General features: G+C 48.4%; 3 protein-coding genes across 3 annotated transcripts in view; 2 read left to right on the top strand and 1 right to left on the bottom strand.

Annotated features, from left to right (window-relative positions):
* The window catches only part of LOC109506982 (RELT-like protein 1), a 9,815-nt gene extending 5,591 nt beyond the window's left edge, over positions 1-4,224 (bottom strand). The window contains exons 1-2 of the mRNA XM_019856074.1: positions 4,062-4,224; positions 1,681-1,911 (exon numbers count right to left, since the gene is read on the bottom strand). Of these exons, the coding sequence (XP_019711633.1) occupies positions 1,681-1,911; positions 4,062-4,086 (256 nt within the window). The 5' untranslated portion in view covers positions 4,087-4,224. The remainder of the gene's footprint in view (positions 1-1,680; positions 1,912-4,061) is intronic.
* A 1,183-nt stretch (positions 4,225-5,407) lies between these two features.
* per1b (period circadian clock 1b) lies at positions 5,408-18,499 on the top strand. The gene is made up of 20 exons (XM_019856073.1): positions 5,408-5,584; positions 9,131-9,809; positions 9,891-10,144; positions 10,621-10,742; positions 10,825-11,026; positions 11,122-11,316; positions 11,782-11,860; positions 12,001-12,107; positions 12,182-12,335; positions 12,413-12,686; positions 12,771-12,879; positions 12,983-13,145; positions 13,225-13,334; positions 13,408-13,554; positions 14,179-14,568; positions 14,639-15,423; positions 16,021-16,207; positions 16,363-16,573; positions 16,665-16,815; positions 17,381-18,499. The coding sequence occupies exons 2-20, from the start codon at positions 9,451-9,453 to the stop codon at positions 17,699-17,701; spliced, it is 4,320 nt and encodes a 1,439-aa protein (XP_019711632.1). The 5' UTR covers positions 5,408-5,584; positions 9,131-9,450; the 3' UTR covers positions 17,702-18,499.
* Positions 18,500-19,339: 840 nt separating this feature from the next.
* The window catches only part of LOC109507036 (procollagen C-endopeptidase enhancer 2-like), a 5,812-nt gene continuing 4,597 nt past the window's right edge, over positions 19,340-20,554 (top strand). Inside the window, exon 1 of the mRNA XM_019856168.1 lies at positions 19,340-19,600. Within this exon, the coding sequence (XP_019711727.1) occupies positions 19,515-19,600 (86 nt within the window). The 5' untranslated portion in view covers positions 19,340-19,514. The remainder of the gene's footprint in view (positions 19,601-20,554) is intronic.

The following is a 20,554-nucleotide window of genomic DNA, read 5'->3' as shown; positions in this document are numbered from 1 at the left end:
CGCCCCTGTGACGGCTCGCCTGTTTCCTGCTTCCTGCTCATCTAATAACACTAACGCACTGTGTACGGTGAAAAGGAATTCTCTGGAATGCAGAGGCGAAAGCCTAACACGGCCTTGTGATATGCGAGGCCCGCCGACTGAAACGTTCTCACGCTGCCGCCGCGCATTCAATCTGAGCGCCGCAGAATGGAAAGTAGGCTCCGGGGCGAATGAGCGCAATGAATGCGAGCTGTTTGTCGAGCCACAGGAGAGGGGAGTGGGTCCATGTGAAACAACTACGGGGGAGCGGCGATATTCCAGGAAGTGGCCCGTGTGGGATCACAAAGTGAGGAAAGGCCCGCAACAGCGCACAGTAAACATGAAGATTCATGTCGGCGCACACGGAAAAGCGCAAGTTTGAAAATGTTTACGGGAAGGAGGACCCAAAAGGCTTCTTCAAAACTCAGTCGCCCGCATGACCTTCTCGTCACAACGGCAACGGCAGTTCACATGCGTCGCAGCTGTCACGCAGTGAGTGAGCCAATGGAAATTACAAGTAACCGTGCCTCGATCATTCCTCGAACTAATCAGTGGCTTGAATGTACTTCCTGGTGTTCAAAACAAGCTTTGTAAGATGACAAGTCAAATAAGATGAAAATGCGCGTCCTCTACGAAGGAATGTTGGCCTCCTCGTGTCACCATAAGTACAAAAACTTTCATCTGTGCCCTGCATTTCTTTTGTCACCCTAAAAATCTGCAGTTTCTGGCATTTAAAAATTCCGTTGTACCTAAATAAACACATACAAGTAAAGTGTATGTAGGTTTTAGTTTCTTGTCAGTGCTAGCAAAGCTATTGGAACATGTTTTGATAAACGTTGAGCCAATGCTATCTGACGGCTTGTTGTAGGAGAAAGTCAAGTTAAAAAAAGTTGTTGCCAATAATATGTTCTATGTGCCCCCCCCAGACATGCAATTTTCATCATAGTGCCGTTTTGTTTTTTTTTTAATCAGTGGCGACACACAGAACACGTCATTGCAACAAGTTCTTTGGACTACACTTTGCCTTTAAAAAACAAAAAAAAACAAAACATGATCGTGTGTGTGCAAAGACGTTTTGTTTTTCTCCATTGTGCCAAGTTACCAAAACACGTTATGAATATAAATGACTATAAAAACTAATTTCACTCAGAGTAATGACTTCATTAAATAGCATGAGACAGTTGTTGTCACACTGCATGGCTTGAATTGCTATCGTTCTTTCTCAGACAAATATAGTGTGAGACATTTTAAACCATCTCAGTTCATCAGTGCGGCACTTGTTTAGCTCATTCACACAGAGGATAAAGAATATATAACTGCGAGTACTGCTGCATTGTTATATGTACTACTGTGTGTGTTCATTCTGTGTCTTAAAGGGTTATAGCACTGGAGTATAAGCGCTATTTAGCATCAAGCTAGCGGAGCGAAAGGTGCTTGTTTTAAAAAATAAAAACATAACTTCTCTGTTTCATGTTTAGATTGAAGGCAACTGTCAACTGGGAGTTCCATTAATCAGCTTACAGACTTTTTTTTTTCTGTTCACCATTTGCCAAAGTCCCGCTTATTGTGAAATGACTTGATTTCAGCACCACTGTACGTTGGCCGCTTCCAGTGCTAGTAATTATAATCACTTATTGTACATTCATTACTCAGTTTCCTCACCTCCGCCCAGTTCCGGATCCTTTCCCTCTGCTTCACACGCCTCCTCCACTTCGTCCTCATCCGGCACCTCTGTGGTAGTGCACCGATATCCCTTTCTCTTGAGCACATGGCAGATGACCACCCCAAGCAGCCCCAGTAGAAAGAAGATGGGCACCAGCACGAAGGCCGTGTAGTCGGGGTTGATCTCCCCCTCGGCCCCGTCACCTTTCCGGGTAACTGTCGTCTGAGTGGCTGGAGGGCGAAGAGAAAGATGGGCTGAGAGAGGGCAAGTAACCTGATCCTTGAACCGGAGAGATGTGCGAGTGGCACATTTTGGAGGTCAACGTCGTGGAGGAATAGATGGAAATCGGCTTAATCGGCAAACACATTGGATATAAAAAGTGGACACACCCCTGTTCAAAAGCCAGGTTTTTGAGATGTTAAAAAAAAAAAGTTTCACAACTTTTTTCCCCTCTTTATGTGACATGTAAGATATATAGCTCAAGGGACTTTTTTCAGAATGTCAAAAATAAAAAAATATCTCAGTTTAAAATAATTGCAAAAGTGTGCACCCTCTTTTAACCGTGGATCTGGCTGTGTTCACAATCAATGAGTCATAGTCAAACTCATATGACATGGTCTGTATCTATTTAAAGTGACTACTTAACGCCAAATCAACTTTAGATGTTCTAGTAAGCATTTCCTATTTATTTTGTTTGTTTGTTTTGCCCCCTAGCAGAAGTCTGAAGGTTTTGTGCGAACACTGACTACTCTTTCAAAAACATGGCATTCCAAAAGGAACTTCATATCAACTTTAGATGCAGAAGTAGACGCCATATTGGTGGAATTTTCCCGCGTAACAAATAAATTGGCAAAAACAAAAAACAAAACAATTAAGGATGTTCTATACCACTTTTTTTCCAGACCTATACCAACCAGTATGAGTACTCACTCTTTGACTACTCACGGTTATCAAGAACCAATTCCTCCAATCCTTTCTAGACATTTCTTTCTGACGCAGATAATGACTCGCCAAATGTGTCAAACTGCCGCAGTATCGCACCAGTTACTGCCGAAGAGGATTTACAAAATGTCAGATTTTTTTGGGGGGTGGGGAGCTGGTATCGGCAGCCTCCACGGGTACCAGATGAGCCTTTATGGAGACTTCTTCCTTCTTTCTTTCTTTTCTGATTGATATAAAAATGATCTATTTATATATAAATACATAACATGGGGTAGGACTAGATACGTTTTTTACTTCTTCCTACTCCTTTGAACATAATAATTGTGTTGTATGATGACTGATTTCTCTTTCCTTTTTACTATTTTACTTACCTTACTTTCTGTCAATTTATTACTGTATATGTTATGTTCAATAAACAAACAAACAAACAAACACATTTGAAACACGACGCTGATTATGATCCGTTGACATCTCGGAATTTTGGCCAGCCCGAAAAATTGGTGGATATTTTTTCACTGAAATTTGTCAGCGAATGATGTTGAGAAATGCAGAAGTTGTACCGGTGTACTCAGTTTGAAAGTGTTTTTTTACCACATTTTCTAAAGGTGATATCACACAAAAACATTGCTCAACCCCCACCCCCAACCAAAAGCTCAATTTGTAGCTCTATCTGATCTTGAAAATTCTTGCTACTTTCTACACAGATTGAAGTGGTCTTTCCAAAAAGACTTTGCATTTTGACAGATTTTCTTTTTTTGGGGGGGGGGGGGCAATCCTGTCACGCTGCTCTAACGCAGGCTTTGGTCTGCTTGCGAACTTACTCACATATGTGCAATTCCATTGTTACACTTGCATGAATTTTGCTCAGATTAGCAAACATTGTTTTCTCAGTGGGCCTCCTGTGACCGCTATGCATCATCTATGAGTGTGGCGTAACCAGACTGGCCATGCTTGATGTGTATGATTAGATGCTTATCGACAACCAACACAGGAGTGAGCGTCATGATCTAGTAGTTGACCTTTAGGAGTCTCGGTTTTCGAGCTTTCAAACACGGCCTTCATCTTCCAAGACTGAGACATCATGGAGACTTTCAAGCCTCAATAGCACATTTCCTCAGGAACCTCAAACGACGCTTGCTGTGTCAGGGATTGAGCACGAGCTTCCCTTTTATTTGCAGAAAGATTCCGTGTTATGCGAGTGACAACGCTCGGTTTAAAGCAGAGGTAAAATACATCTCAAGATGCGCATCACCTATGCAAATTAACCTTGATCTTGTATTCTCCAAGAACTTTATTCAGAACAACTTTTCAACATCAGGGTCATACTCCCTGCGCCACGATGTACCTCTACTGCAGCGGAAGAAAATATGGAAAATATACACGAGGCAGTCGACTAACACGCACGCCGTTGAACAAGCCTTGAAGATGAGACACATACCCGTGACCACCGGCGGGCCGTCCATGGGTGAAAGTGGCGGCGGCGTCGGCAGCTGGCCGAGATGCTGGTGACGTTTCTCGCAGCCTCGCCTTCGACCTCCGCGATCACACACACGTACAACCAGCCTAGCTTGAGGAGGGACTTTTTTTTAACCAAACATAAACGTACTTCCTGATTCCTGAGGAGCGGACACGCCCTGCTCTTAAAGAGACATGCACATTTTGACAGCCACCACATTGTCAGTGCAGAAAAAAAAGAGTGGAAAAAGCATAATATAATTGACAGCTTAATGACTGCCCATATGAGGTGAGTTTTTTATGAAATGTTTGTTGAGAATGACACACCCTTGGTAGCAAATGAAGAAAATGTGCCACGTTATAATTGTGTGGAAACGACCGCAAACACGTCTGCTAATCTGTCCAAATAGGCAGATCCACTAAAAACACGACGAGTTCATTCGGCGCATAGCACAATCACTTACCAACCAGAAGGGGGAGCCAGACATTAGTGTACAGCCATCTATCAACTCTACACTGCAATATTAATTTCACATTACTGAAGAATCCGATCAACGAGTAATAAATGTGTTGTTACCAAACCATAAAACACATCCATACCTAGAACATATTTAGCATTACGGAAAACCATGTGTGGAAAAATGAAAACTTATTTAGAAACAGTCCAAACACCAAATTTCGTTATGAATGTAAATATATGTGTGTAAATCATTTACTTGTTGTGGTGCCATGGTTTAATAGTACATGAGTCACCTATTTACTCCCTGACACGGCTCGAAGTGCCCTAGATCTGCTCTGTTTACAGCCACAGAACTGCCACACCGCCTGCCACGTGCTTTGAGAAGTGGGGGAGCAGAAGGAATGACGTCAGCGCCAGAGAGCACGTTGAAATGTGTCTGCACTGCCCGTAAGACCGAAATAAAACGCATTGAGGAATTTGCCCCTGATACATGTATGCACATAAAATAACGAACACTAATTTTTTTCAGTTGACTTTGTTTATCAAGAGAGGAAAAACATCAAGGAAAGACACTGTTATGAAAAGAAAACGTAGGACAATCCCTTTGTGAAATTTGTTTGGGCCTCACACGTTTGGTATTACGGTAAACAAAGAGCGCAAGGCGCCGCCCTCTCACGTTTCTGCGCTGTTGGGAAATGAACTCGGGAGCAGTCAGTTTGCAACGTGACAAGCGAGCCCCGTGCTCCGAGCCCCGCCCCGCTCGTCCAATAGAACGCGCCTGGCCCCTTTTATGGGCGTGGCATAAGGTGTGCCGACGTCCAATGAGGGCGTTCGACTCGCTCGCCCATGCATCCTCACGTGTATTGGCGCGCGTACACTCCTGTATGGGGGCTGGGACGAGTTGCAATCGCAAGATGTCGACTGAGAAAGCAACTGCTTACAAACACGCAGTCACTACCCTTGGGGATATTTGATGCATTGACACGATGTTTTGGATACGTGGAATATAAGATCGGCTGATATATTTTCAACGGAGATTTAAAAAGGTACGTTGTCGACTTCTGAGTTCAGTTCTTCCTTTTGGCTTAGCGCTAGCATGCTAACACGTTAGCCGTCAGATAGATCAGGATAATAACAAATAGCACAGAAACCTATCCCTACAATGTACGATATCCCTTAAAAAATATAATACATCTTGAGTAGTGCGTTGTTTGTTCTAGAGAATGCTTTCAGCAAATACTTAATTTTAAAACTAGGATACAGAAAAAAATGTGACTTTGGGAGTTAACGGTGTTCTATTTTGCAAGCAGCGTGCATTGTGATTCTAATCATCGCAATCACGTCGATTGTTTTCACGGGCATTTTACCGTCGGTAGAACAAAATTGCCTCTTCAATAATTCGTGAATAAGATGATCATCACTGCACATTAACACGTTGAATGTTGATTTTTCGATGTTTACTGGTGGAGACTGTTCTCTGACACATATAGCAAGCTGCGTTTACCTTTGACATTAGAGAAACAAAATCGTGATTCGACCACGTTATTCAAAAACACTCTTTGTACCGTACTGTTTTCTATTTTGGAATCTGATGTTCGCTTCTTTTAGACGTATTACAGCTTGGTGAATGTGTGCTGGTATAAAACTTTATTGTTGCTCACACCTTCCATCTATTGGTAGACCGCGCAAGCCTGCACGCCAATCAAAACATGTGTCGAGCTTTAACGTACAGTATTGCACATCTTGTACCCAAGCTGCAACCCGTCGTTCATCGTGCACTTGGCAATGAAGCTTCTGTGTTTTTTTATCGGCAACTGAATTCTCACACCAATATCAGTTGTAGCTGCAATGGGCATTGAAAATATGCATGTTTTACATTACGTGTGAAGTCTGCATGTGGCTTCAGTCTCCTAAACATTATTTGAATCTCTATATAAGACCCACAATGTAGGTTTTATATCCTATAACATGATTGTGATTTGAAATGCTGAGCAACTGCAAAGCTTTCAACCATGACCTGGGATCAGACGGCATACGGCCAGAATACAGGCGAGCAAGGCGAGGGGGCGGGGCTAAGGCAGGCCAATGACAGGTTGTGGCTCTGCGGCGCACGCTCCGATTGGTCTGGGCCGCTAGCCAACCAGGAGTCGTGAACGGCTGTGGAAAACGTTGCCGCGTACACGTGCCTGCTGTCCGGGGCTTGTAAAGAGTTGCAGTTTCGGCTTTGCTGTCGGCCGATATCATGGGATGCATTTGAAAACATGCATCGCGGCTCGTCTCGATATAAAACTTTATAGCACTATACGTCTGGACATGCTCACATGTACCCGCACGGTGCTGACCCCACCCCGCCCCCCAGCATCCGCACGTACTGTACACTCCTCCCCGCAGCCGAGCTTTTGTACACAACGACAGGGAAGTGTCACAAGTCAAGTGTCCAGCTCCGTTCGCAGCATGTGCCCGTGTCACATCGTCTTTTCACACGCACGCAGACAGTGTCATAGCACTTGTAACTGCATGGAGAACATGTCCAGAAAGGTCGAGATATTTTGGGCTCTGCGTACTACTCGCATATCGGATACATATTGGGGAATAAAAGGCAGACTGTCCAACAAGAACTCAGAGCCCACCCAAGGCCTAAGAGATCAAAGCACCTGCCTTGGCCCCTGCGACCAATTAGCAGTCAGGCAGATTATTTTTAAAAAGAGGTCGCAGTGGCTCAACTCACTTCACAACAAGCAGCAGTTTGGCGGGTCATGTGAAATTCTTCCAGAAATAGTCTTCGAACCGTGTGTTGCCGCTCTCAGTTGAAGTTTGCTGTCAAATTAAATGTAAAATTAGGAGCATTACTCATTGTGTATTTAAAACAATCACATAGCCTCCGCTGGCTGAATTCTGGGCAACTCAATAGGCACACAGGCTAACATTTTGCATCGGTGCGTATTTTACTCTTTGAGCAACGGACGTGAAAACAACACATTTAGACAGATATATAAGAATACTCACCGGCATATATTCTTTATCCGCTGCAAAGAAAGTTTAACATTTACGCATCAAATTGAAGCAAAAATTGTGACAAAATGGTCTCATTCTTTGTATTTTGTTTATGACACCACTGTGTTTATATAGAATACAATATTTCAGTGATTTTTTTTTCTCATTAAAAAACATGTTAAAAACTTTTTTTTTTACATTAATGGATTAATGACATTTCCATTAACCATCGTGGTCACCGAAGGAATTAAACTCATGTCCCAAAGTGCCACCATATATCGGGCTGGCCCCACATTTGAGAATCTCGGATATTAGACATGTGCAAATCTTACACGGTGCATATCTGGTGAATGATTTGTCTGGCAGAGTGTCATGGCCGTTTAGCATTCCGGCCTCATCATCTTTGCTTTAAACCACCGAGGCCCGTTGAAGTCCGCATGGATGACAGCCGGCCTCGACACCCACTCGCATGCACCGCTTGCATATTTCCCGGCCATACTTGCATGCCCAACTGTTCGGCTGCGGCGCACACATTTTGACATGTGCAAAATGTGCATCATCACTCTGACCAATCTGAGCGCTCATTCCACACTGGACCGGAGACCATCGCAATCGCAGCAAACACGTTGGCCTTTGCTGCATGTTTTCCATGTGGATGTGAGGGCTGATCAATTAATCAAATTCAAATTGATATCGCAATGCAGCCGAATGCCATTTTCAAATTATCCAGACTACAATTTGAACACGACAACATCTTGCTTGTGTTTGTTTAAAAGGACATGGGAAGAGGACTTTGAAGAAAATAATCACCAAGTCAATCGCAATGGCAATTTTGGGGGGAGGTTGTAATTAGAATAGTTTTCAAAATTTGACCAGCGCCAGTGTCCAAGTTAATGTTGTGCCTCGAGTTACATAATAACTCCTCTGACACTCACAACCCGTTCTAGCCGCGACTGGCCGTGGTGACACGACAGTAGGCGTACATGACCAAAAATCTCCTTCTAAAGACGGAGTTGTTGGGTCATGCGAGCGCATAAATTGGAAAGTAGTGACGCCCGGGATGTCGTCTTCTTTGCGTCTGTGGGGTTTAAGAGATTACGGGGCGTCTCCCTTCCCGAAGGAATAAATAGCAGGAGACTTTCACTTGCGTAGGTGGTGTCCAGATATATACCTGAGGATGCAAACCTCTGTTTATTAGCAGATTATCTATTACAGACAGTCCCTCCTCCTGTTTGTAGGTGATTGTCCTCTGAGTCAAAGGGGCCTAAGCTATGACGACTGACACTAACGCATGTCCGCCTGTTCTATAAGGAGACGCGAGCGTACGCATTTGCAGTTTGGAAATAGGAGCGGGCCTGATGTTCTCAAAGGCCTTTTCATTGGCGTTAATCTGGGCGGAAGGGCAAGCATTCGGAACCGCGGTGTGAACATGACACAGCCGCGGTTGCGGGAGGCCGACGTGATGATAAACTAGTTTGTTTTCGTCTTTGGAAGATAGTTGCCAAAGCACGCTAGTCATTGCGCAACAATGCCGCGCGGCATCTGAAGTCAAAACGCCTTCGCTTTCTTTGCCCAATTCTGTTTTTCTGTCTTCTTAGGTGTCCTTCGCGTTGCCTGCAAACACATCTCAGGAGGTGAAAGAACCAGATACACGCTGAAACGAGTGTCTCTCTCAACTGTCTGCGTGCCCGTGCCAAGGCCGTCTCACGCGAGATGAAAGCATCTCAGCCCTAAATTTCACACATTCATTTTTTGCACGACAAACCATGACTTTCTCCCCTGAGTTGATTACATAAGGCAGCCATCAGCTATGATTCACTTGTACGCACATAGCAGTCCCACCTAAGTCGACGCCGTGTCGAACTGTTTCCTCGGCTGACACCTCAAACCAGCAGCGCAAGCCTCATCCTAGTCTAGTATGAGTTATGACATCACTCAGTCAGCGGCCAGCAGCAACGCTCGGGGGCGAGCGCCGAGGGCTGCCGAGAAAGACACCGGCCAGGAGGCCGACTCCAAACAGCCAAAGGCCGGCGCCAATGTCTCTGCTCCGGAGCACGGAAACAGGGCCGGGGGCGTGTCCTCCCCCAGCGAAGGATCGGGAGCCGGCGATCAGAGGGGGCCCAACTCGGACGACATGGACGGCGGCCTCTCCAGCGGCAACGACTCCGGCGAGAGGGACATGGGCTCCCGCGGGCGCCAGTCCACCCGCAGCTCGCACGGTTCGTCCAACGGCAAGGACTCGGGCATGATGCTGGAGACCACAGAGAGCCACAAGAGGTAAGCGGGCAACTTCGTCAGCTTGCTGCTCGGAAGCAGAAGGAAGCTCGCTTCGGTCTCAACGGCCGCCGCTCTTTGCAGCTCCAACTCGCAGAGCCTGTCGCCGCCGAGCGGCTCGCTGGCCTACAGCCTGCTGTCTACCAGCTCCGAACACGACCCGCCCTCCACATCTGGCTGCAGCAGCAATCAGTCGGCGAGGGTCCAGACCCAGAAGGAGCTCATGAAGGCCATCAAGGAGCTCAAGCTGCGCTTGCCAGCGGAGCGCAAGTCCAAGGGCCACTCCAGCACTCTCAATGCACTCAAGTACGCCCTGCAGTGTGTCAGACAAGTCCGAGGTGAGATCCTCAACAGATGAATAAACACTTCTTACGTTATCCTCTTCGGGAAATTAAATTGTCACTGCGGCAATATTCACACTCGTGTTTAGGCCCGGACTTTGTAATATGGACTTGTGGCAAATTCCCGCTGGGCCAGGCTGCCGCTACTCCGGCCCGCCCATTAGTTTCTTCCAACCCGCGCGCATTATTAGTTCCTTCTGCCGTGTGGGTCCTTTTCGAAATGAGTAAATAATAATGCGTCCATAACGCTTGAACATTCAGTTGGAAATGCAATATGAATATCCTTGGAGAGAATGTATTATTCTGATCGTTTTAAACTGATCCACAAAGCGAACCCTGCAACTCAAGGGCTGAAAATGAGTGCCACTCTCCTCGTATTGATAAAATAAAAAGAAGCAAAAGTGCCTGGAATTGTACACCTCAGGATCGTCGGACTCGGTGCTGATGTACCGCGTGCCGTTTTGTGTGTCCAGCCAACAAGGAGTATTATCACCAGTGGAGTGTGGAAGAGTGTCACGGTTGTAGCCTGGACTTGTCTGCCTTCACCATCGAGGAGCTGGACAACATCACTTCGGAATACACACTAAAGAACACGGTAAGTTCACGCGTGGGCCAAAAAGAAAGTCACCAGTCCAGTTTGAAGCGAACGTCTAAATGGATGCCCTCCTTTTCCCCAGGACACGTTCTCAATGGCGGTCTCCTTTCTGTCCGGGAAAGTGGTGTACGTGTCACCTCAGGGATCGTCGGTGCTGCGCTGCAAGCCCGAGTGTCTCCAGGGCACGATGTTTTCGGAGCTTTTGGCTCCGCAGGACATCAGCACTTTCTACAGCGGCACGGCGCCTTGCCGCCTGCCCTTATGGGCGTCCTGCATCGGATCCGGTGAGCCGGCGGGGCACACTGGCGCGAGCGCCCGCTCCTGCCGCGACCAGTCGGCAATCGTTTTTTTTTTGACCGTCCCCTTGCTCCCCCCTCAGCCTCGCCCGCGATGGACTGCACTCAGGAAAAGTCCATGTTCTGTCGAATCAGCGCCGACCGGACGCAGGGCGGCGAGATGCGCTATTATCCGTTTCGCCTGACGCCCTACCAGCTGACCATCAGGGATTCGGATACCGCCGAACCGCAGCCGTGTTGCCTGCTCATCGCGGAGAGGGTCCACTCTGGATACGAGGGTACTATTGAACTTGTCATTCTGACCTACTACAGTCCTATTTGGCAGCGCAAAAAAAAAACCCCAAAACCAAAACAAATGAGCGAGCTTGTGAATCGTGAACCGCAAGCGTGCGCGGGATTACGAGCGCATGCTAAACACCCAGTCCGCGCTCTGTTTTCACTGTCGGCTGCGAGGCGCGGATAATGAACGTAATGTCACACTAACCCAGCCCTCGCCGCGCCACAATGAGAAAAAAACATTCTCATCTCGGGAGTGCGATGACTTCACGCGTTTTTTTTTTTTTCCTCACGTGGTTGCAGAAAGGCGACAACACACTCCGCGTCTCGCCCGTTTGAAACACGCAAATTCATTTGCTACAAGCGCGTACAGAGCCCGGGATGCAACGTGCGAGCGCTGACATGTGAGCGCTGGGCTTATGTCTAAACATTGCCCCCCCCCCTTCCCTGGCATGTTCCCCCGTCAGCACCTCGGATCCCTCCTGACAAGAGGATCTTCACCACCAGTCACACTCCCAGCTGCCTCTTCCAGGAAGTCGACGAGAGGTCAGTTTCCTCACCTTTGATGACGCCGTTACGGCTGTGCCGCCTTCTGCCGCGTTTGGCTGCCATCTGCGCTCTGCCGGCTGCCGGTCTGAATCCGTTCCACGTCCTCCTGTTATGTATTGATGATGACCTGCGTGCAGGGCGGTGCCATTGTTGGGATATCTGCCACAGGACTTGGTGGGAACCCCGACTTTGCTTTACATCCACCCCGAAGACAGGCCCACTATGGTGGCCATACACGAGAAGAGTGAGTGGAACGCGCGTTGAAATGTTGTCACAAAATCCCCCGCCGGCATCCCTCTGACGATCGTCTCCCGGCAGTCTTTCAGTTTGCCGGCCAGCCGTTCGAGTATTCGCCGTTGAGGATGTGCGCCCGCAGCGGGGAATACTTAACCATCGACACCAGCTGGTCTTCCTTTGTCAACCCTTGGAGCCGCAAGGTGGCCTTCATCGTAGGGCGCCACAAAGTCCGAACGTAAGCGACCGCCACTTACCGACCGACGAAAAGTGAGCGCGCTACGAGGTACAAGGCAGCATTCTCTCCGTCTCCAGGAGCCCGCTGAACGAGGACGTGTTCACGGCGCCGGGCTGCGAGGGCCGCGCCACCACGCCCGACATCGTGCAGCTCAGCGAGCAGATCCACCGTCTGCTGGTGCAGCCGGTGCACAGCGGCGGGTCGCAGGGTTACAGCTCGCTGGGCTCCAGCGGCTCACGGGGCTCGCGCCACTCGCAGCCGCAGCATCTCGGCGCCTCGGCCGCCTCCTCCAGCGACAGCAACGGACCCGCCATGGACGACGCCGCGGCTGCGGTCGCCTTACACAAGCCCGTGAGTTGGAAGTGTCGCTCACTTGCATTGCCGGCGCCGGTCCGAGTGAGCTAATTGGGGTTGGTGTGCATTTGGTCGCGGCAGATGACCTTCCAGCAGATCTGCAAAGATGTTCACATGGTCAAGACTAATGGGCAGCAAGTTTTCATCGAGTCTCGAAACAGGCCGCCGGCGAGAAAAAACACCAGCACAGGTAATGTGAAAAACAACAACCATAAAAAACACACCCTTGGTATGAATCATTTAGCGAAACATCTTGGAAAGAGGCTCTGAAGTGGCGTTTTTGTTGACTTTAGTTGCCACAAGCAGTCTGAGAGACATCAACAGCGACCCCATTCGCGGCCTCATTGCTGACATGACCAAACCACTGAAAGATTTGGTGCCTGCGCCGCTTGTACAGAAAGAGTCCCCACCTGGATATTCCTACCAACAGATCAACTGTCTGGACAGCATCATAAGGTCAGAACCAAAATCCCAATCAGCTTTTCATTTGACTTTACAGTCCATACTCACTGATCCTCTTGAACACGCCATCCAGGTACCTGGAAAGCTGCAACATTCCCAATACGATCAAAAGAAAGTGCGGCTCCTCCTCCTGCACATCCGCTTCCGACGAAGACAAGCAGGAAGCCGGCGGCAACGCCAAAGGTCAGCGTCGGAATCCATTCCGCCGCTTGTCCCGTCTGTGCGTTGTGTCACATTTGTGACTTGACTCCTGCAGGTGCGTCAGTTAGCTTGGTAGGCGAAGCCCCTCCGCTGCCCCCGCTGACGTTGGCCATGAAGGCGGAGAGCGTGGCCTCCGTCACGTCCCAGTGTAGCTTCAGTAGCACCATCGTGCACGTGGGAGACAAGAAGCCGCCCGAATCAGGTCGGGAAACACAGCAGTTGTCAGAAAGATTGTGCATATTAATTGTAATACTGAGGTGTGTGGGTGTGGGGGTGGGGGTGTCACATTTAGGTTATTTTTCAAAACCGTTCATCCTGACAAGGTGATTAGAGAAATCTGCGAGCAAAAATGTTGAAAGTTTCATTTAATGTGGGCATGTCAAGACGTTTGGGTGCGTATTCAGTGCGCCCCCAAATGCCTGTGCGCAAAGATATCGGTCGTCTGGGCGGAGGGCTTTTGAAGTCCACAGTTATCAACGTCAAAGCAAAGGGGGCGAACAGATGGAAGAAGGTCACAAAGTGGGAATCAACATTTTGTGAACAAAGTGTTGCAGAACATCAAAAGACGGTTTGGGAACGGGGTGTCGCGCCCAGGCGGACATTTGTCATCTGCGAAGTCTACAACTTGTTGATTCGTTGAAGACCAGACTGAAAAGTGTCAACATATCTGTGGTTCAAAGCTTAAACCAAGGGAATCAGATCACAATCTTCCCTGTGTGCCGAGTCATTTGTTGAACTTTGTCCGAAGAAAAACTCTGACACAAGGTACCAAACAAATATAAGTAGGTTGACTGGAACATTTTTTTTTTTCCTGTTTGTTTGACAGACATCGTGATGGAGGAGGCTCCGAGCACTCCGACACACGCTCCCCCCACCCTCATTCCAACTGCGCTCTCCAGTGGGCCTCCTACCATATATATTCCTCCTCCGCCTCCTCCTCCCCCTCCTCCCCCGCCTCCTCCCATCGCTCCCCTCCCTCAAGCTACGCCGCCAACTCAGCCGGAGAGGGACAGCCGGCACGGCGGGGGCGGCGCAGCGTTGGCAGGCGGGGGCGGCCGGCTGGGTCTGACGAAGGAGGTGCTGTCGGCGCACACGCAGCAGGAGGAGCAGGCCTTCCTGGACCGCTTCAAGGACCTCAGCAAGCTGCGCGTCTTCGATCAGACGGCGTCTTCGACCGTGCGCTGCCACACGCCCGCCGGCAACCCTCTGGCGCGAGGTACGCTCTTTTAACTTCTGCGGCACGTCGGTTTAAAACTAAACGATTGTCTTCGTCGCGTGTCCTTTAGGGGTGCGTTGCTCTCGTGACTACCCGGCCGCAGGGGGCGGCTCCAGTCACAGATGCGGCCGTGGCGGCAAGCGGCTCAAGCACCAGGAGTCCTCTGACAGGCACAGCTCTCTGGGACTCACGGGGATGCACCAAGACCTCAGAACCAGAGCGGCGGCCGGGCCCCTCAACGTGCCGCTGGGAGCCCCCACAAATTCCTCCTCCTGGCCGTCGGTTTGCTCTCAGCCCAGCCATCCCTCGGCCCCGTTCGCACCCGGCATGGTTCCGATCTACCCGGTCTACCCGCCGCTCTCTCAGCCCTTAGCCGTGCCAGATGCGTCACGTTTCCCCCCGACGCCAATGGTGCCCCCCATGATGGCCTTGGTTCTTCCCAACTACATGTTCCCTCCGATGGGGGCGCCCATGCCCCAGCAAGGCGCCACACCCATGCCGTTTTTCGGTCAAAACTTGAATTACCCCAGCGCCCCCCAAGCCCCGGTCCCCGCGGCCGTTTGCAACCCCGCGTCCATTCCCGGCATGGGCGCGCCATCTCGAAGCAGCACTCCCCAGTCCTGCACTCAGACCCCCGCCGATCGCGAGGGTGCAGAGTCCCCCCTTTTCCAGTCCCGATGCTCCTCCCCCCTCAATTTGTTGCAGCTGGAAGAGTCGCCAAGCAACCGGTTAGAGTCCGCCACCGTGCTGGCGGCCGCACAGCAGGCTCCGCCCACCGTGCAGGGCGGCCCGGCCGGCGTGCAGAGTTCAGCCAATCAAAGGAACTCTGATGATAACACCAAGGAGAATGAGAATGTAAGTACAGTGTTCATCACGGATGTGCTACATTGACATTTGTGTGTGTGTGTGTGTGTGTGTGTGTGTGTGTGTGTGTGTGTGTGTGTGTGTGTGTGTGCGCGTGTGTGTGTGTGCGTGTGCATGCGTGCGTGTGTGTTGAACAATCTGGACCATATGAAGGTTGTTATAGATAAAATGAAAATGAACAAATTAATTACAGGTAAAATTGGAAAACAAATCTCAAATAATCAGAGAGAAAGTTTGCGTCTGTCAAGCTCACGCGTGAGTTTTTGAGGTTCATTTTAAATGTATTTAGTTCGGTATCGCTGTACGGAAGAAGGATGGGCAGTCACTTGAGAATTGTAGTTTGTCTTTTTTTTTTTATGACCTCGCACTCGACAAACACACCATTAAAAAACAAACAAACAAATAAATGAAAGTGAAGCATTTTGGAAAAAAAAAGATAAAAACCTGCTCTAAAACCTAATTAAAACAAATTGCATTAAAAAAAAAAGTCAAACTAAATAAAACGAACTATCATGAAAATTCCCAAATTATTCTCACCCTGGAAAATCTCCCCCAAAAAAGGAATGTTGACCTTTGCTTGCATCACAGGGGGAAGCTAATGAGTCCAACAACGACGCCATGTCGACTTCCAGCGACCTGCTGGACCTGCTGCTGCAGGAAGACTCGCGCTCGGGAACCGGCTCTGCTGCCTCCGGATCTGGGTCATCGGGCACCAGGTCCTCGGGTTCTGGCTCCGGCTCTAACGGATGCTGCTCCTCTGGCACCAGTGGCACCAGTTAGTAGAGATCCATTACCGTCATTGAATTATCGTTACAGAGTACAGACACATTCTTTCTCGTCAGAGGACAAAAAAAAAAAAAACAACAATATAATGAAGTTGACTCTGGCTCAGCATTCACATTTCCTCCTTTGTAATTTGTGCCCATCTAGGTAGTAGCCAGGGCAGCCACACCAGCAAATATTTTGGTAGCATTGACTCATTGGAGAACGACCACGCCCGCAAGCAGCCAGCGGGGGGCAGCGGCACCGGTGGCGACAGCGGCGAGGAGCAGTTCATCAAATGTGTCTTGCAGGACCCCATTTGGCTGCTGATGGCCAACACGGACGACAAGGTCATGATGACCTACCAGCTGCCTATCAGGTACCGCCGTCGGCCAAAAGGATCGGTTTGGCTGCGTGTGATGCCACGTGACTTCGCCCCTCATGTCATTTTCTCACCGCGGTGTTAACAGGGACGTGGAGGCGGTGCTGCGTGAGGATCGCGAGGCGCTGAGGAGCATGCAGAAGCATCAGCCTCGCTTCACGGAGGAACAGAAGAGGGAGCTGAGCCAGGTGCACCCTTGGGTGCGCACGGGACGCCTGCCCAGAGCCATCAACATCTCCGTGAGTATGCTAACTCCCGCTTAATCGAGGTGGCGGACGCAAGTCACAATGACTTGAGCAAACGGACTTGAGTCGCTTGTTTTCGGAAGGTGCACCAATTATTTCCCACTGCAAAGGGGCTGAAACGATTAAACGCTAACATTTGTTTAAAAAAATCATAAAATCTAACTTATTAATGACTGTCCATGAAAATAACCTCTAAACATTGCTTGCTAATTTAAGGTAGCCTACCACTGCTAATTGGAACATCATGTAATGCCCCCTCAAGTGTTCAAAGATAGATACAGTGGCCAGAACACTTTCAATTAACTCTCAACCACTCTCTCATTTGTCGACACCCACGTCACTCACCAGTCTAGACATCGGCTTTTAAGGCCACGTGCCGCTCAAAGTCCCAAAATTACAACGTAAAACGTGAAAATCTCGGAGCCAAGTCATGACTTGACTCCGCTCGCTTCAAATGTGGTGGTGACGCGACATGACGTGCTTAATTTTTTAATTTTTGTCATTTGGGGGCCTCGAGTTTTGCATATATGACTCAGACGTATTCCTTTGCGCCTCTCAGGGCTGCGCAGGCTGCAAGTCTCCCGCGTCGGTCCGCCACGCCGCCGCCCCCTTCGACGTGGAGATCAACGAGATGGAGCTTTGCAGCATCCTGAAGACACCAAAGGAGGGCGCCACCAAGGTCAAGAAAAGCTCGTCAGAGGCGGCCATGGATGAACAACCCCCTGACGAGGACGACGACGACGATGAGGAAGACGAGGGGGAGGAGGAAGAAGGCAAAACACAAGAAAGCGGCCAAGCGGTGACCGCAGACGAACTGAGAGCCACGTCGGGGGCGGCGGAGGACACCGCTCGACCGCCACAGTCTGACATGAATCACTAAGCGGCCAAAGACGAAGTATTAAGCACTACTGTTTATAACTTTTAATGTGTACCTTCCTGAAGTACACCTACGGTGACATCATGACACAAGATGAGCGACGCCAATATTGAGCACTCGGATTTACGACTCCTTGTCTAAACTAATTCCTGACTGTCGCTTACGTCGTATGACATCACGCGAGAGGCGCCACGGACTCCACACGACGCGCCTTCCGCCTCCTCTCTTGTAGGTCATATTTATTTCAGTCGGAAGAGGCGTCACAAAAAACAAAAAAAAAAAATGCACCTTTTTGATGTACAGATGGATGTGCTTCACCAATGTCCCGTGTGATGTTCACGTCCGTGACGTCTCACTATGAATGTCGCTGGGCTTCTCTGTTGCTCCTTATCACATCGGCTCGTGTACATAAATCGGACGCGAAAATGCACAGTCCCGCGAAAGACGGGCTGACTTTATTTTGTAAAAATGTGTATATTTTTATATGTTCACCCAATTGCGAGTTGAGAGTTGATGACTGGCCCGAGCTGTGTGACGTTTCAAAAGTTTATTCAAGCAGGCCTCACTTGAGGTGCAGGAAAGAAAAAGCGCGCAAGTGTGGTGAAGTGTTTCTTTGCAAGAGGATGGAAAAAAAAATCATAAAATAAAAATCCCGTTGACGTTTTCCTTTTTTGTCTCTATCGTGGTCATGTGATATTCGGTTTCTTCATGGCATCGCTGCTGTTTACAACAGTTGCTCAATATTTTTGTGAAATTTGTACAAAAAAAAAAAAAGAGACAATAAAAGGACTTGAAATATGATTTTCCTTCCTTCCTGTGTTTCCCCCTTTTTTTTTTTCCATTTCTGGTGAAATTATCAGCACTCAATTTCTTTGCGAGGTTTGGCGTGGGCACAAGCAAGTGTCCGGAGCAAGCAAGAAACAGCAAATTCAGCTGTGGTTTGCAGCCACAGCTTAAAAAAGACAAAAGGAATGCCCTTGTTTGGACTAAGCAAGCAGGCCAAATCCACTGCACGTGTGCATTTCTTGACAATAGTGACAATACGATACAAGGAACCCCCGAGCTCACGAATATTGCTCACATTTTTTTTTTCTTCACGATTTTGTTGACAACTCACATAAGGACTTCTCGCAAGGACTACTGACAGTTTCTGGCATGTGCGATATGTGCGGCCGCACAGGACGGCATCGCTGGAGTGACGGCACGTGTGCATTTCTTGACAATAGTGACAATACGATACAAGGAACCCCCGAGCTTACGAATATTGCTCACATTTTTTTTTTCCTTAAAGATTTTATTGACAACTCACATAAGGACTTCTCGCAAGGACTACTGACAGTTTCTGGCATGTGCGATATGTGCGGCCGCACAGAACGGCATCACCTGGAGTGACATTGACACCCAAACCAGGTTTTCTTCGGTGTATCGATTGCATCGTTGGCGCTCCGTTGCCTTGTCGCATATTGCACGGCCGCTAGGGGGCCTCGGTCAACTCAACGTTTCACAGCCCCTTCGCGACATCACTGTGGCTCAACTGCAGTGCGAGCATGTGAAAGGCTTGACTGTAGTATAGTGCGGTCATGAACACACGCACCCAACAGTGGCACTCTGTCTGACACACACACACACATCTGAAGAAAAAAAAAAAAACATGCAGCATCACTGTACATGAGTGGACCTCTCCAAACCCCTCAGCCTTCACTTCCTCCTTTCCTCTCCACCCTCTGCCCTGCTTGTCCCTCCTTCCTGCTCCCAACCGCCACCTCCACCACCGCCGCTGTCGCCGTCTTTCCAAATCTCAAAGAGGTGCAGCGGGATGGAGGTCAGGGTGTGGACCGTGTGTGTGCTTTTCGCGTTGGAGCTCGGATGGACGGCCGCTCAGAGTCACACCAACTACACCAGGTGAGTTCTTGTCTTGGTCTATCTACTGCAGGGACCGAGAGTGTTGTCTTTGTCACATGTGTACATGTGGCAGCCTGGCTTTCAAACTCACTGATGTGGAGGTCAGCGGCTGTGTGTGTGCGCGTCAGAAAATTGCAGGCTGCAGCTTTTCAACGATGCGGTTGACTTGTCAGAGAGGCAACGTACCCGTGATGCTTTTCCACATCACACTTTGGCTACGTATGGTCAAACTAAACTTGAAAATGAACTTTCCCATTATACTGTGCAACCATTTTTTTTTAATCAGAGATCCAAATCAACTTTTCAAGATTTCCAGGGCCGCTGCTTTTGAATCAGCCTTGTTTTTTTTTTCTCGAACACATCAGGTTTCCATAATAATAATAATAATTATTATCATTATTGTTTTGAATTGAGGGATGAATTCAGCAACACGTGGATTTTTTTTTTTCTCGAACACATCAGGTTTCCATAATAATATTAATTATTATTCTTATTGTTTTGAATTGAGGGTTGAATTCAGCAACACGTGGATTTTTTTTTTTTTCCGAAACGTCATAGCTATAAAGTACATCTGGTAAAATCCGTACTGTGAAAGCTTTTATAGGTAAACTTAGAAACCAAAACATAGCTCAACAACCCGATGTGCTCGGCAAAAAGTAGAGACATTTTTAACATCAGCGTCCAAAATACTTTTCGGGCCACATGAAAGCCATCTCTGATTAGAATGTGTTCACCAGTGTTATTTTTAGTCCCGATTGAACCACGATGTTGAAGTAACTGTACGGAATACTTAGAAATGTTCAAAAGTTGTTAAAAAAATAAATAAAATAAAAAAAGATCCCATTATGAAAAGTCAAATGTCACTGAAAGGTCAGACAAGAAGTCGGGCTTCCCCCTGATGGACTTTATCTATAAAGCACCTGGAAGCGACAGGATACGGCTCCCCGCACCGGG

This window comes from Hippocampus comes, unplaced genomic scaffold (assembly GCF_001891065.2).
Source record: "Hippocampus comes isolate QL1 unplaced genomic scaffold, H_comes_QL1_v1.1 scaffold246, whole genome shotgun sequence".
Classification (NCBI taxonomy): Eukaryota; Metazoa; Chordata; class Actinopteri; order Syngnathiformes; family Syngnathidae; genus Hippocampus; species Hippocampus comes.
The sequence above is the reverse complement of the archived record's forward strand: the minus strand, read 5'-3'. Positions and strand labels throughout refer to the sequence as shown.

Excerpts from the sequence above, each read along its gene's own strand:
- per1b (XM_019856073.1), top strand. The coding sequence starts at position 9,451 with ATGAGTTATGACATCACTCAGTCAGCGGCCAGCAGCAACGCTCGGGGG. Across the intron at positions 13,335-13,407 it reads AGCCGGCGGCAACGCCAAAG|GTGCGTCAGTTAGCTTGGTA; the intron begins GTCAGCGTCGGA and ends TGACTCCTGCAG. Across the intron at positions 15,424-16,020 it reads ACACCAAGGAGAATGAGAAT|GGGGAAGCTAATGAGTCCAA; the intron begins GTAAGTACAGTG and ends CTTGCATCACAG.